Source organism: Oncorhynchus gorbuscha, linkage group LG02 (genome assembly GCF_021184085.1).
Source record: "Oncorhynchus gorbuscha isolate QuinsamMale2020 ecotype Even-year linkage group LG02, OgorEven_v1.0, whole genome shotgun sequence".
Classification (NCBI taxonomy): domain Eukaryota; kingdom Metazoa; phylum Chordata; class Actinopteri; order Salmoniformes; family Salmonidae; genus Oncorhynchus; species Oncorhynchus gorbuscha.
The window spans coordinates 72,286,453-72,299,318 of NC_060174.1; the positions used below are offsets into that span (position 1 = coordinate 72,286,453).

Consider the following 12,866-nt stretch of genomic DNA (forward strand, 5'->3'; position numbering starts at 1 on the left):
GGCTTTCAAAGGTCTGCATTGCCTGACGTGACAAGAGGAAAACTGCTGATGTACTACCCATTTTCGAAATTGCACCTTGTGTATTCTACTATTACAACTTTCAAGAATATGTTGAAAGCCTGAGTCGGTCATTCAACTTACTCTTGAAAGGTGTATTAGTAGAATGCACAAGATTCACAGTTTAGGACCCACTGATCTAGATACTATTAAATGTGTATTCTCAAGTATAATGTAATGTATATTAAATGTAAGTCCTTTTAGATGAGCTGGTGTGATTACAGATCTTCTGCAGCGCACCAGATGAGAGTTCCGCAGCTCCACCGATGCCTCCTCCAAGGATCACCCCAAGGAAACGGCAACCAATCACCATCGCCAAGCGTCCGCTCCGCATCTGCCTAGCAGTTAATTGTGGCCAGCTCCAGAACACTGAGAGTAATTATTTGCTTCTGGTTTAATCATCATGATCATCCTCATCATCACCATAACCATTATTATCATTACCATCCCTTGTCCTGCGAATGCAGATTATATTTAGATTATGACAGTGTTCAGTTGGTATGAGTAAGGTGATTTATACAGTAGGTGGCTGATGTTTATTCTGGATACAGTATTACTGGTGTGTGAATCCTAAGTACTTGTGAATTGCTAGCATAGAATGATAAAAAAATATATATAACCTTTATTTAACTAGGCAAGCCAGTTAAGAACAAAATCTTATTTACAATGACGGCCTAACCTGGACAACGCTGGGCCAATTGTGCGCCGCCTTATGTTACTCCCAATCACGGCTGGTTGTGTTACAACCTGGAATCGAACCAGGGTATGTAGTGACGCCTCTAGTACTGAGATGCTGTGCCTTAGATCGCTGCGCCACTCGGGAGCCAGAATACAGCATGTACTTTTATTTCTAAATGTTTGATCTTTACATTAATTGCATGCCCTTTGAGGGAAAAGTGTGAGTTATTTTATCAAGTTTAAACCAATTTTGTTGAATTGGAACCAATAAACATTCAAAAAATTAATGTCATATCTAGATGTTGGCTCACTCCGACCTCTTCCTAAGCCAAGCTTAACCATACATTTTATTTGTTAACTGCACTTAGAGAGGTAGATGGAGGTCTTGTGCTCACTGAATGGAAGTTTTTGCTTCAGGCTAAATCATGTAATTTATACCTCTTGTAACTTTGCGTTAAATGTCTCTGTGTGAGTCAGTTCTTTCATTTACTGTGGTATGGATAGATGTGGAGCACTTGCTACGTGTCCTCCCCTCATTGTGTGGTATTTTATTTATTGCTATTCTCTGAGTTCCTGCGTGGAGTTACCAAATAACCAGCTCCACTTTGCATGACAAGTAACTACCACCTGTCTGAATCCATCGCAGAATTTGAATACTGCATGTACCACTGGAAACCTGGCCAACAGCATGACTCTAGATGAGACAAAGAGTACACCGAAGTTGTCTGTTTACTTTTTAATCTCCGAGATGAATAGATAATTGTTATACGCAATCTTCTTTCCTAAAAACATAATTCTTCTCTGGATCACAGACTATATTAATCCACAAAAGGCTTTGTTTTTTTCTCCATTATTTAATAAATCTGCCCAAATGCCCACATTAGACATTGCTTTCATAGTACTCAGAATGCATGAATGAATGAAAGTACTAATTAAAATAATATATCTTAGTTTGTGTGGTTCAGTTGTTTGTAATAGTTAAACATGGTTAAATCACACATACCACATGTATAGTAGTATGCTACATGTGATCGGTAGGAGCTCAGGAGAAGTAATGATCATATCAAGTTCAAAGTCAGTTCTAAAGCAGCAACCTCTGCACTATGACTATGTGGGGAATTACCTGCATGTTCTTTAACCAATAAACCCACCACAAGAAGGTGGTCCAGTAATCTGCCTATGCTGAAAATGTGTTGCACTTTGTTTGTATTTCGATTTTAACTATGTTTTGAAACTGTTTGTCACATAGATGAGCAGAATGGCAGCAGACCAGAGGGGGTGGATTTTGGCGGGGACACCCCAACGAGCCCCACACCTCTCCAAAGGACCAAACCCATCACCGCCCCTCTACGGCTCCACAGGGACACTCAAAGGCAGGCCCTCCTGCCCAAGCCATCCACCCGACAGGACAGACACTCAGACTCTGACGTTGCCAAACTGGTCGCTAAGCTACAAGACGGAGGTCAGAGGCCAGATACAGCAGCAACAGTCAATGGTGAGACAGGAGTCACTGTGAACCGAGCGCAGTCCTTCCAATGTAGGAGACCACCTCCTCGAAGTGTTGCAGTCATCAGAGAAGGTAGCAGAACAATCTAGCCTACTATATCATCTCACAACACAAACACACTATGAATTCTAGACTTTTATAGGCGGCTTAACCACAGTGCCTAGCTGGTCTGTGATATTGATGCCATATCATGTGCAATGAGAAGAGAAATTGGAAAGTGGCTTTTCAAACATTGTTAGCTTTTTTCATTTTGAATCTACATTTTACAACAAGATTTTCCTTCCTTGCATTGCAGCAAAAAGTGATGGCATGATAAAAACGAGGTCTCTAGCTGAGAAGCCAGCCATCTGCAGACCTCCAACCAGACCCCCTGACCCCCCTAGCCGATACCCTGCACCCCACAAGAGCCCCACTGCAGCCCCCAGCGAGGACACCCCAGCGTCGTAGTAAGTAGATCTTAGAACTCAGCCAGACCCAGACACTCCATCCAGACTGATTCAAATTGTAATCAAGAGAACAATCACAAAATGTTAGCTATGGGTTTCCTTTTGGTCTTCTTCCAGTCCTTGTAAGTCCCTTGTTAAATGTTTCTCCTGTAAAATTGAAATATCACATGAAGTTGTATCCGCTTTTCCTAATGAACCCTCCACACCATACCGATTCCATTGACTGCATTTGTTGCCAACATAGTCTGTCTGGTTTACTCCTCTCCAAACATTTGTTATTCTGTTTCAGAGTTGAGTTGGAAAGCATTATATAGTGAAGAGTTTTTTTTTTTAAATTAAAATTTTATTTCACCTTTATTTAACCAGGTAGGATAGTTGAGAACAAGTTCTCATTTGCAACTGCGACCTGGCCATGATAAAGCAAAGCAGTTCGACACATACAACAACACGGAGTTACACATGGAATAAACAAACATACAGTCAATAACACAGTAGAAAAGTATATATACACTATGTGCAAATGAGGTAGGATAAGGGAGGTAAAGGCACTAAATAGGTCATGGTGACGAAGTAATTACAATATAGCAATTAAACACTGGAATGGTAGATGTGCAGAAGATGAATGTGCAAGCAGAGATACTGGGGTGCAAAGGAGCAAGATAAATAAATAAATACTGTATGGGGATGAGGTAGTTGAATGGGCTATTTACAGATGGGCTATGTACAGGTGCAGTGATCTGTGAGCTGCTCTGACAGCTGGTGCTTAAAGCTAGTGAGGGAGATATAAGTCTCTAGCTTCAGTGATTTTTGCAGTTCGTTCCAGTCATTGGCAGCAGAGAACTGGAAGGAAAGGTGGCCAAAGTAAGAATTGGCTTTGTGGGTGACCAGTGAGATATACCTGGAGCATGTGCTACGGGTGGTTGCTGCTATGGTGACCAGTGAGCTGAGATAAGGCGAGACTTGTAGATGACCTGGTGACCAGTGGGTTTGGCGACGAGTATGAAGCGAGGGCCAGCCAATGAGAGTACAGGTCGCAGTGGTGGGTATTATATGGGTCTTTGGTGACAAAACGGATGGCAGTGTGACCGACTGCATCCAATTTGTTGAGTAGCGTGTTGGAGGCTATTTTGTAAATAACATCGCCGAAGTCGAGGATTGGTAGGATGGTCAGTTTTACGAGGGTATGTTTGGCAGCATGAGTGAAGGATGCTTTGTTGCGAAATAGGAAGCCGATTCTAGATTTAATTTTGGTTTGGATATGCTTAATGTTAGTCTGGAAGGAGAGTTTACAGTAACCAGACACCTAGATATTTGTAGTTGTCCACATATTCTAAGTCAGAACCGTCCAGAGTAGTGATGCTGGACGGGCGGGCGGGCAGGTGTGGGCAGCGATCGGTTGAAGAGTATACATTTAGTTTTACTTGCATTTAAGAGCAGTTGAAGGCCACGGAAGGAGAGTTGTATGGCATTGAAGCTCGTCTGGAGGTTTGTTAACAGTGTCCAAAGAAGAGGTATACAGAACGGTGTCATCTGCATAGAGGTTGTTCAGATAATCACCAGCAGCAAGAGCAACATCATTGATGTATACAGAGAAGAGAGTCAGCCCGAGAATTGAACCCTGTGGCACCCCCATAGAGACTGCAAGAGGTCCGGACAACAGGCCCTCCGATTTGACACACTGAACTCTATCAGAGAAGTAGTTGGTGTACCAAGCGAGGCAATCATTTGAGAAAACAAGGCTGTTGAGTCTGCCGATAAGAATGTGGTGATTGACAGAGTCGAAAAACTTGGCCAGGTCGATGAATACGGCTGCACAGTAATGTCTCTTATTGATGGCGGTTGTGATATCGTTTAGGCCCTTGAGCGTGGCTGAGGTGCACCCATGACCAGCTCTGAAACGAGATTGCATAGCGAAGGTATAGTGGTATTCGAAATGGTCGGTAATCTGTTTGTTAACTTAGAAAGGCAGGGTAGGATAGATATAGGTCTGTAGCAGTTAGGGTCTAGAGTGTCTCCCCCTTTGAAGAGGGGAATGACGGCGGCATCTTCCCAATCTATGGGAATCTCAGACGATACGAAAGAGAGGTTGAACAGGCAAGTAATAAGGATTGCAACAATTTCGGCAGATCATTTTAGAAAGAGAGGGTCCAGATTGTGTAGCCCGGCCGATTTGTAGGGGTCCAGATTTTGCAGCTCTTTCAGAACATCAGCTGAACGGATTTGGGAGAAGTAGAAATGGGGGAGGCTTGGGCGAGTTTCTGTGGGGATTGGTGGGCTGTTGATCGGTGTAGGGTTAGCCAGGAGGAAAGCATGGCCAGCCGTAGAGAAATGCTTATTGAAATTCTCAATTATAGTGGATTTATCGGTGGTGACATTGTTTCCTAGCCTCAGTGCAGTGGGCAGCTGGGAGGAGGTGTTTTTATTCTCCATCGACTTTACAGTGTGCCAGAACTTTTTTGAGTTAGTGCTACAGGATTCAAATTTATGCTTGAAAAAGCTAGCCCTAGCTTTCCTAACTGCCTGTGTATATTGGTTCCTAACTTCCCTGAAAAGTTGCATATCACAGGGGCTATTCAATGCTAATGCAGAACGCCACAGGATGTTGTTGTGCTGGTCAATGGCAGTTAGATCTGGAGAGAACCAAGGGCTATATCTGTTCATGGTTCTAAATGTTTTGAATGGGGCATGCTTATTTAAGATGGTGAGGAAGGCATTTTTAAAGAATAACCAGGCATCCTCTACTGATGGGATGAGGTCAATATCCTTCCAGGATACCCGGGCCAGAACGATTAGAAAGGCCTGCACGCTGAAGTGTTTTAGGGAGCGTTTAACAGTGATGATGGGTGGTCATTTGACCTCAGACCCATTACGGATGCAGGCAATGAGGCAGTGATCGCTGAGATCTTGTTTGAAAATGGCAGAGGTGTATTTGGAGGGCAAGTTGGTTAGGATATCTATGAGGGTGCCCGTATTTACGGATTTGGTGTTGTACCTGGTGGGTTCGTCGATAATTTGTGTGAGATTGAGCGCATCAAGCTTAGCTTGTAGGATGACTGTGGTGTTAAGCATGTCCCCGTTTAGGTCACCTAGCAGCATGAGCTCTGAAGATGGATGGGGGGGCAATCAATTCACATATGGTGTCCAGGGCACAGCTGGGGGCAGAGGGTGGTCTATAGCAAGCGGCAACGTAGAGAGACTTGTTTCTGGAAAGGTGTACATGAAGTCTTAGTCAGTGTATTTTCTTATTATTCACTAGTCTTTTCAGAAATCCCCCGCTATGATTTCAGCTTCAGTGTCCTATTTGATATCACATTGTAGCAACAAAATAACCTACTCACCATTGACCCTTGTACTCCGTTCATGCCTGCCCCTGTTGTTTTACAAGGGGTATGCCGTGCAATGCCATAATAGATTTAGGGAGATATTTTCTGCCCACTAAATACAGCTAAAATGCACAAAAGGAAAACTGTGTTACTAATAATACTCACTGTAATGCATCTCAAAAGCTCTCGTTTACAATGTCAATGTGATTGTGGTAATCATTCATGTGGATCTCAAGTGAACAGTGTGCTCCACAGATGTAGGCAATGAGGTCACAAGCTGTATTATTCCAAACTCCTTTTGTATTATAGGTGACCTCCTGTCTATTCCAAATACTACAGTGGTTGTGTAACATCCTATTCTAAGTTACATGTCATTTTCACATTGCCAGGGCTGAAAATGTTGCCCGTAACGTTTGTCATTGTACTCCAGCAGTGTTTGGTATGCTGTAAGCCTAACGTGTCTCAGGGATCATCTGGGATTAATCTGTCTTTCTCTTACTCTTTTTTTTCAGTGTTGCTTCCAAAGCCAAGTTTTTTGAGAATGCTTCAAGGCAATTTGGAAGGTAGGTTTGAAAATCAACTCAATCTCTACATGCTCCTTTGCCCCATGAAATCCTTATGTCGAGTAAATCAGCCAGATATGCATGTTACATGATGAGATGGCAGTGGCTACTGCCATGGTTGGCAAGGCCTCAACATGCTGCCAAGCTAAGTTGTTTAAACATAATGCTTCATGCTGATGGCTGAGAAATAAATCAGTGAGTTCACTTTAAAGATGAACTATTGAAAGTAACTTGCTCTTAAAAATGAAGTAGTCACTGTCCCTGGTCTCCGCTTGTTTGGCCGTTTATAATTAAAGAGGAGCTGAGAGGTTGTCTTGAATGATCTCAAATTAATGTTGAAAATTATCCATACTTGGCCATACAACTATGTCCATGCTTGTATGACTAAAGTGATAAGCACCCAACTTTAACTGCCACAGACCTATATGTCTTTCCCACGAACAAGCTTTAACAAGTGATTGAGCTTATGATTAGGCTCTATTTTCGCCTGCCGCTAAGGAGGCGCAAGTGTCAAACACACTGGCATTTTCCACCCCTTATGCCAGGTTCAGCAAATTACCAGTCTAACATCAGCTCGCTTGCGCTGAGGTGGAAGTGTTGGCAATATTTGAGGTGTGTCCTTAAAAACAAGCACAAAATTTACAATTTTCATCCGAGGTGAGGATTTACTGATTTACTCCCATGTACACCTATCACAACCGGGTTCCGCCCCTATATATAGACCCCATGGCCGCGACACACGTTCTCAACATCATTTTTGAGGCGCCTCTAGCTCCATAGAGGATTGGAGTGATCCGTGTAGCTCACATAACCGTGGTTACATACGTAACCTTTGTTATGTTTCACTATATTGGATCACTCCAATATATTGGTATACCCGTACCAGATTAGTTGGTGCAAGAGAGACCTGGCCAACCAGCGGAACAGTCCCAGCGCGGGACCAAGACGCAGGGGCCGTCAATGTTGAAGGGGTAGGTCCGGGCACAGTCCCCGGAAGGGGAGGTGCCGCCCAGGACTACTGAACCAACCGCAAGAGGGAGGTGCCACATTTACCCGATAGTACCTAGCAAAGGTGCCCAGCTGGCCGGGAGGAATGAAGGGATATACTCCTCCCCCCAGGGTCCATCCTGTAGCACTCAGAACTTACTGAAAGAGCATGGAGCTCACCCACCCTCTTCATGGAAGTAATCACTACCAAGAAAACCACCTTCATAGAGAGGTGTTTCAGGGAGTCTCCAACTGTTCGAAAGGCGGCTTTGCCAAGCTGCCAAGACCACATCCAGATCCCAGCTTGCCATTGAGCTGGTCCGAGCTGGACCCAGGCGACAAACCCCCTTCATAAACCAGGAGACCAAGGGATGGCGCCCCACTGGCCTGCCCATCCACCCGCATGGCAGGCAGATATAGCGGCCAAATACCCTCTGTGTAGAGGCTGCCAAGCCCTCATCCAAGCAAGACTGCAGGTATTGGAGGACATACTGCACCCCGCATGACTAGGGCACAACCTCAATACTAGTGCACCAAGAGCAGAACAACCACCAGCGCAACTGGTATGCCATGGTTGTAACCAGTGCCCTTGCACTCTGCATGGTGTTCATTACACCCTCCTGTAGTCCTAACATGGACCATTGGTGCCGTTCAGTGGCCAAGCCCACAGACTGAGGCGGTGCGGCCCCGGATTCCACAGAGTTCACCCGACCTGAGACATCAGGTCTCAGGGGAAGTTGCCAAGGTGTCCCAGACGACAGGGACAGGAGAAGGTTGAACCAGTGTCGTCTGGGCCAGTATGGGGCCACCAGCAGCAGACAATGCTCTGCCATCCTGGTCCTGTCCAGCACAGCCTGGATCAGGGGAAAAGGGGGGAATGCGTAAGCTCCAGCTCTGGCAAATCGTGAGCCAGAGCATCCGAGCCCAGAGGCCCTGGTGGCTCCGACATGGAGTACCACATGGGGCAGTGTACATTGTCCAGGGAGGCAAACGGGTCCACCTGCACCCTTCCGAACTTGTCCCACAGGTGCTGCACCAGCTGGGGATGTAGGCTCCAGTCCCAAGTTGGCGGCCCCTCCTTCGAGAGCAAAGCCGCTGCCACATTTAGGATGCATAGTATGTGCACTGCGTGTAGAGACGCTAGACATCCCTGAGCCTAGAGAAGGAGCTCCCGTGCCATAATATGGAGGCGGTGGGACCTCAGTCCACCCTGATGGTTGATGTAAGCCTCCACTGTGGTGTTGTCCATTCTCACCAGGACAGGTCTTCCCTTCAGATGTGGAAGGTAAGACTGCAGGGCCAGCAGTATAGCTCGGAGCTGTAGTGTATTGATGAGTCCAAGGGATTAGCCAACAGCCACTGGCCGACCTGCCCTTGGTCACACCCCCAGCTGATCTGGGAGGCGTCTGTGCTGACCAGCTCACGGCAGCACATCCTCAGCATCTCTACCCCACCTGAGAGAAAGGAGTGACAGCGCCACCTCAACAATGCCCTGAGGCACTGTGTGGTCACCCAAAGCTGGTGGAGACTGTGGCGCTTTGGGTGCAGCTCGTGGAAGTTGAACCACCATTGAAGAGGCCGGAGATGGAGCAGGCCCAGGGGAATCAACAACGAGGCCGCCGTCAGCAAGTCCACAGGCATTGGCAGGTTAGGGTGGATCCCACCCACCCCTGCCGAAAGTAGTCGAGGCCAGATAAGATTGCCTGAACCCTTCTGGTGGGCAGGCATGCTCTCATGAGGACCGAGTCCATTTCCATGCCAATGAAGGCCACACTCTGGTGGGTTTCAGACGACTCTTGTCATTTACAGTAATGCCCAGCCCACCGATGTGTGTCAGGAGCACGTCTCTGTCTGACAGGACCTGGGTCCTGGTCGGTGCACAATCAGCCAATTGTCCAGGTAATTGAGGATCAACAATCCTCGGGACGTGAGAAGTGCCAGGACAGTGCCCATGCACTTGGTGAAATTACAGGGTGCCAAGGGTAGAGGCAGGGGTCCGACGCCCTGGGAGAGCTTATGTTGTGACCCGCCCGGAGGAATAGGAACCCGGAGAGGGATAAATTATCCAGTACCTCTGCAAACCCAGGGGAAGGCCCCTGTGGGAAAAACAGGAAGAATAAAAAAAGAACAGCAACCAGGTAATGGAGTTGATTTGTTTTTTTTTGTTTTTGTTTTACGCCAACTGCGATTTAACCTAGAATGTTTCATATCTAAGCAGAAAACAAAAAACAGCACCGTATGATTGAGTAACTCCGTTAAGGAACTCCAAAGTTAATGTCTCAACGTAGTCGCAGCCCACCACCATACTCTTACATTCTGCAGAGAAAGAACAAGAGAAAGAACAAAAAAAACCTGTAGGGGAATTAGCAGAGAACACATGTAGGGGAATTAGCAGAGAGCCCACGCCTATAGCGTGGGGACAGCATGTTCAAGCAATTCACAACACACACAAAACAAGCCAGCCTGCAAATTTGTGTAAGGTACATCCAGTTTGTGGCAGCAAGAGCCACCAATATATTAATAGATGCACACAGAATCATAGTGTAACACTAACGAAGCACAAGCACGACAAACCACAGGCGGAAGATGCAGATCAACCGCACGCAGTGAGTGGAGCACTGAAGAAGAGGGGAGCACTCAAGAAGAGGGGCTGGCCATGTGGCCAGGCCACATGCTCCAGGCTGTAAACAGCCAGTGAGTATACTTCTACGCAAGATATTACACACTTACCAGTGACTTACCAAGCGAACTTCAGAAAGTTTGTACCTCAAACCGTACAGACGTCCATCGAGAAAATGAAAGAGAACGTGTGTCGCGGCCATGGGGTCTATATATAGGGGTGGACCCCAGCCGTGACACAGGTGTACACGGGCGTAAATCCTTACTTGGATGTATCCCTCCACCGTGGAGTGATACCAATATAATGGAGTGATACAATATAGGGAAACATAACAATTGTTTTCTGCCCATTTTGTTTATTTTGATACAAAACCAAGCATCAAATCACATTTTATTGGTCAAATACACATATTTAGCAGTTATTGCGGGTGTAGCGAAATGCATAGCCTAACCTTCCCTTAACCCTTTAGACTCATGGGAATTGGCCTATTCAGATAGGGATAAATGTAAATGTTTCGAACAGAAGAATATGGTAGCAATTGAAAGGGAACACTGGAGATTATGGGGGAATTATCAGACCAAATGTGAGGACACAACAGTTCACCTGACACAAAGCTGAATCCAAACATTACACTGTTGATTTAATGTGCATTTTAGATTTACTGTATGTTGACATATTTGTTTATAACGAAATCTGAAAATATTTTTGATACATTCAGTAACATGATAAGAATATTCATGGAAAATTCATACAGCATAAGACACAATAATTACAAGGATTTGAGTGAGAGTACTAACTGATGTCTCCAAATGGCCACACACCTCTCCAAAGTGTGCACATTTCCTAAGTAATTCCAATGCCCTTTTATGGCTCAAAGAACAGTCTTCCAACTATAAGGTGCTGTTTTGAGCTTTCCTAGCCTTGCTTGCCGTTAAGGAACTAGAGCAAGCACAATTGTAGTAGTTTTGTTTGGAACACAACCCTGCATCCCAGCCATCACATAATTACTGTTGTTGTTTATGCAACCCAAAGTGATCAAATACGATATATCAGTGTTAGGTTTTCACAATGCAATTCAGAGAAACAATGTCATTTTGGTGTGGATTAGAAAGGAATCATGAGCGCATTCAGGTGCGTGTGCCGTGATACATTTTCTTCACAGTAGACAAACACGATTCTGTTCAGAACAACCCAGGGAATGATGCCATGTCTTCTGGTAACTGTACATCAAACATAGTGATCATAAACATTGACACTGTATATGTTTTATGACATGGAAAGTGAAGTTCATCTGTCCACTCACAGGTGTTTGACTTGCTCATGTGACGTCAGTGTTTACAATCCTCAATGTCTCATTTTTAAAATCTACAGTCCTCTTAGACCGTTTTCACAATGACGATAGCATAGGGACATTTTCGACAGGTTCTCGAGGGATCGAGTCTCTAGAGACAATACCGTTGTGTAAACTTGTGAAATTATCACGTCTCAAGCACTACCTCAAGATGTTTAGATGTGTATGTCAAAATGTTGAGATATGCAAGTAAAACTGCGTAAGTCAACATTTTGAGATGGATCATACGAATACAATGTTTTTTAATTTGTAACATTGTGTGGTGATTTCAAAGGTGGCACAACAGATCCCAGAGTGGTGGTATGACTAATAAACCAACTGTAAATAAAAACTGTTTTATATGGGCTATGATGTGAATAATTTTTTGGTCCGGTCATATGGTTTAAAAAAAAATTAAATCCTGGAAAAACCCTAGGAAGGATGGAAACATTAACATCCTGTCGAACAAATCATGAGGCGAATCAGTCTAAACAAGAGTGCTTTGGCCCTCTTCGACGCTTTTGTGTCAATATTTTTTATTAAACCAAATCAAAGTGCTGGGGCAAATGCCTGCTCGCCACACATTTACCAGCGGCCCGCTGCAGCGTAGATAGATATCGCCACACAATGGCACAAATGAAGAAACGCAACCTTTATTTTTGGGTGGCGGGAATGGGTTTCCATATAAATCAGCCAAACATCTCAACTCCCGGTGAATTATACCCACGTTTTCAGTTGCAATTTGCTTTTGCCACATGAAGCCTAATGATTTGCATGATTTTGATCAAAATTAAGCATGTTTTGTTGTAAGGTAGGCCTACAGTACTTTTATATTTGTATATAAAAGTATATTTTTGATAGGCTAGCATTACTTGGTGAAGAGATTTTGTTAGCTATTAGTAGGCTAACTCTGTGCTTTTGCCTTGAGGCTAAAATGTAAAGTGTATAGACAAGAAAATAAACTATTTTTAAAGGGGAATCGAAACGCATAAGGAAGTAAAGCTAAGCAAAGAAATTCCATCCACTAATAATGATCCAGGTTTATTAGAGGTACGGATAGCGCCAACTTGAATTGTAGTGCCTGTAACTGTATTAAGACAACCTATTTAAAACAAGTTGTTTCATTTGATTACAAATATTCACTCTTTTGAAGGCTTATCAATAGTGAATTTAATCTTGCTTATTGACAACGTTTCCATGGCTCAGACATGGCAAAGATTAATTCAATTTACTATAGGCCTAGCCCCTATATTAGTGTGAATGCTATGTTTAACTGTATATTTCCATATTGAAGCCATACAATTAGGCTTCTTACATGTTCAACATATTTAGAAAAGATGGGATAGACCAACATA

The 12,866-nt window shown here is 44.4% G+C and overlaps 1 protein-coding gene across 2 annotated transcripts in view; it reads left to right on the forward strand.

The window, feature by feature from the left end:
* LOC124008834 (oligophrenin-1-like) overlaps positions 1 to 12,866 on the forward strand; it is a 36,306-nt gene that overhangs the window by 20,135 nt on the left and 3,305 nt on the right. For both annotated transcript variants that reach the window (XM_046320413.1, XM_046320421.1), the window contains 4 exons: positions 282 to 432; positions 1,985 to 2,314; positions 2,538 to 2,688; positions 6,524 to 6,574. In XM_046320413.1, the coding sequence (XP_046176369.1) occupies positions 282 to 432; positions 1,985 to 2,314; positions 2,538 to 2,688; positions 6,524 to 6,574 (683 nt within the window). The remainder of the gene's footprint in view (positions 1 to 281; positions 433 to 1,984; positions 2,315 to 2,537; positions 2,689 to 6,523; positions 6,575 to 12,866) is intronic.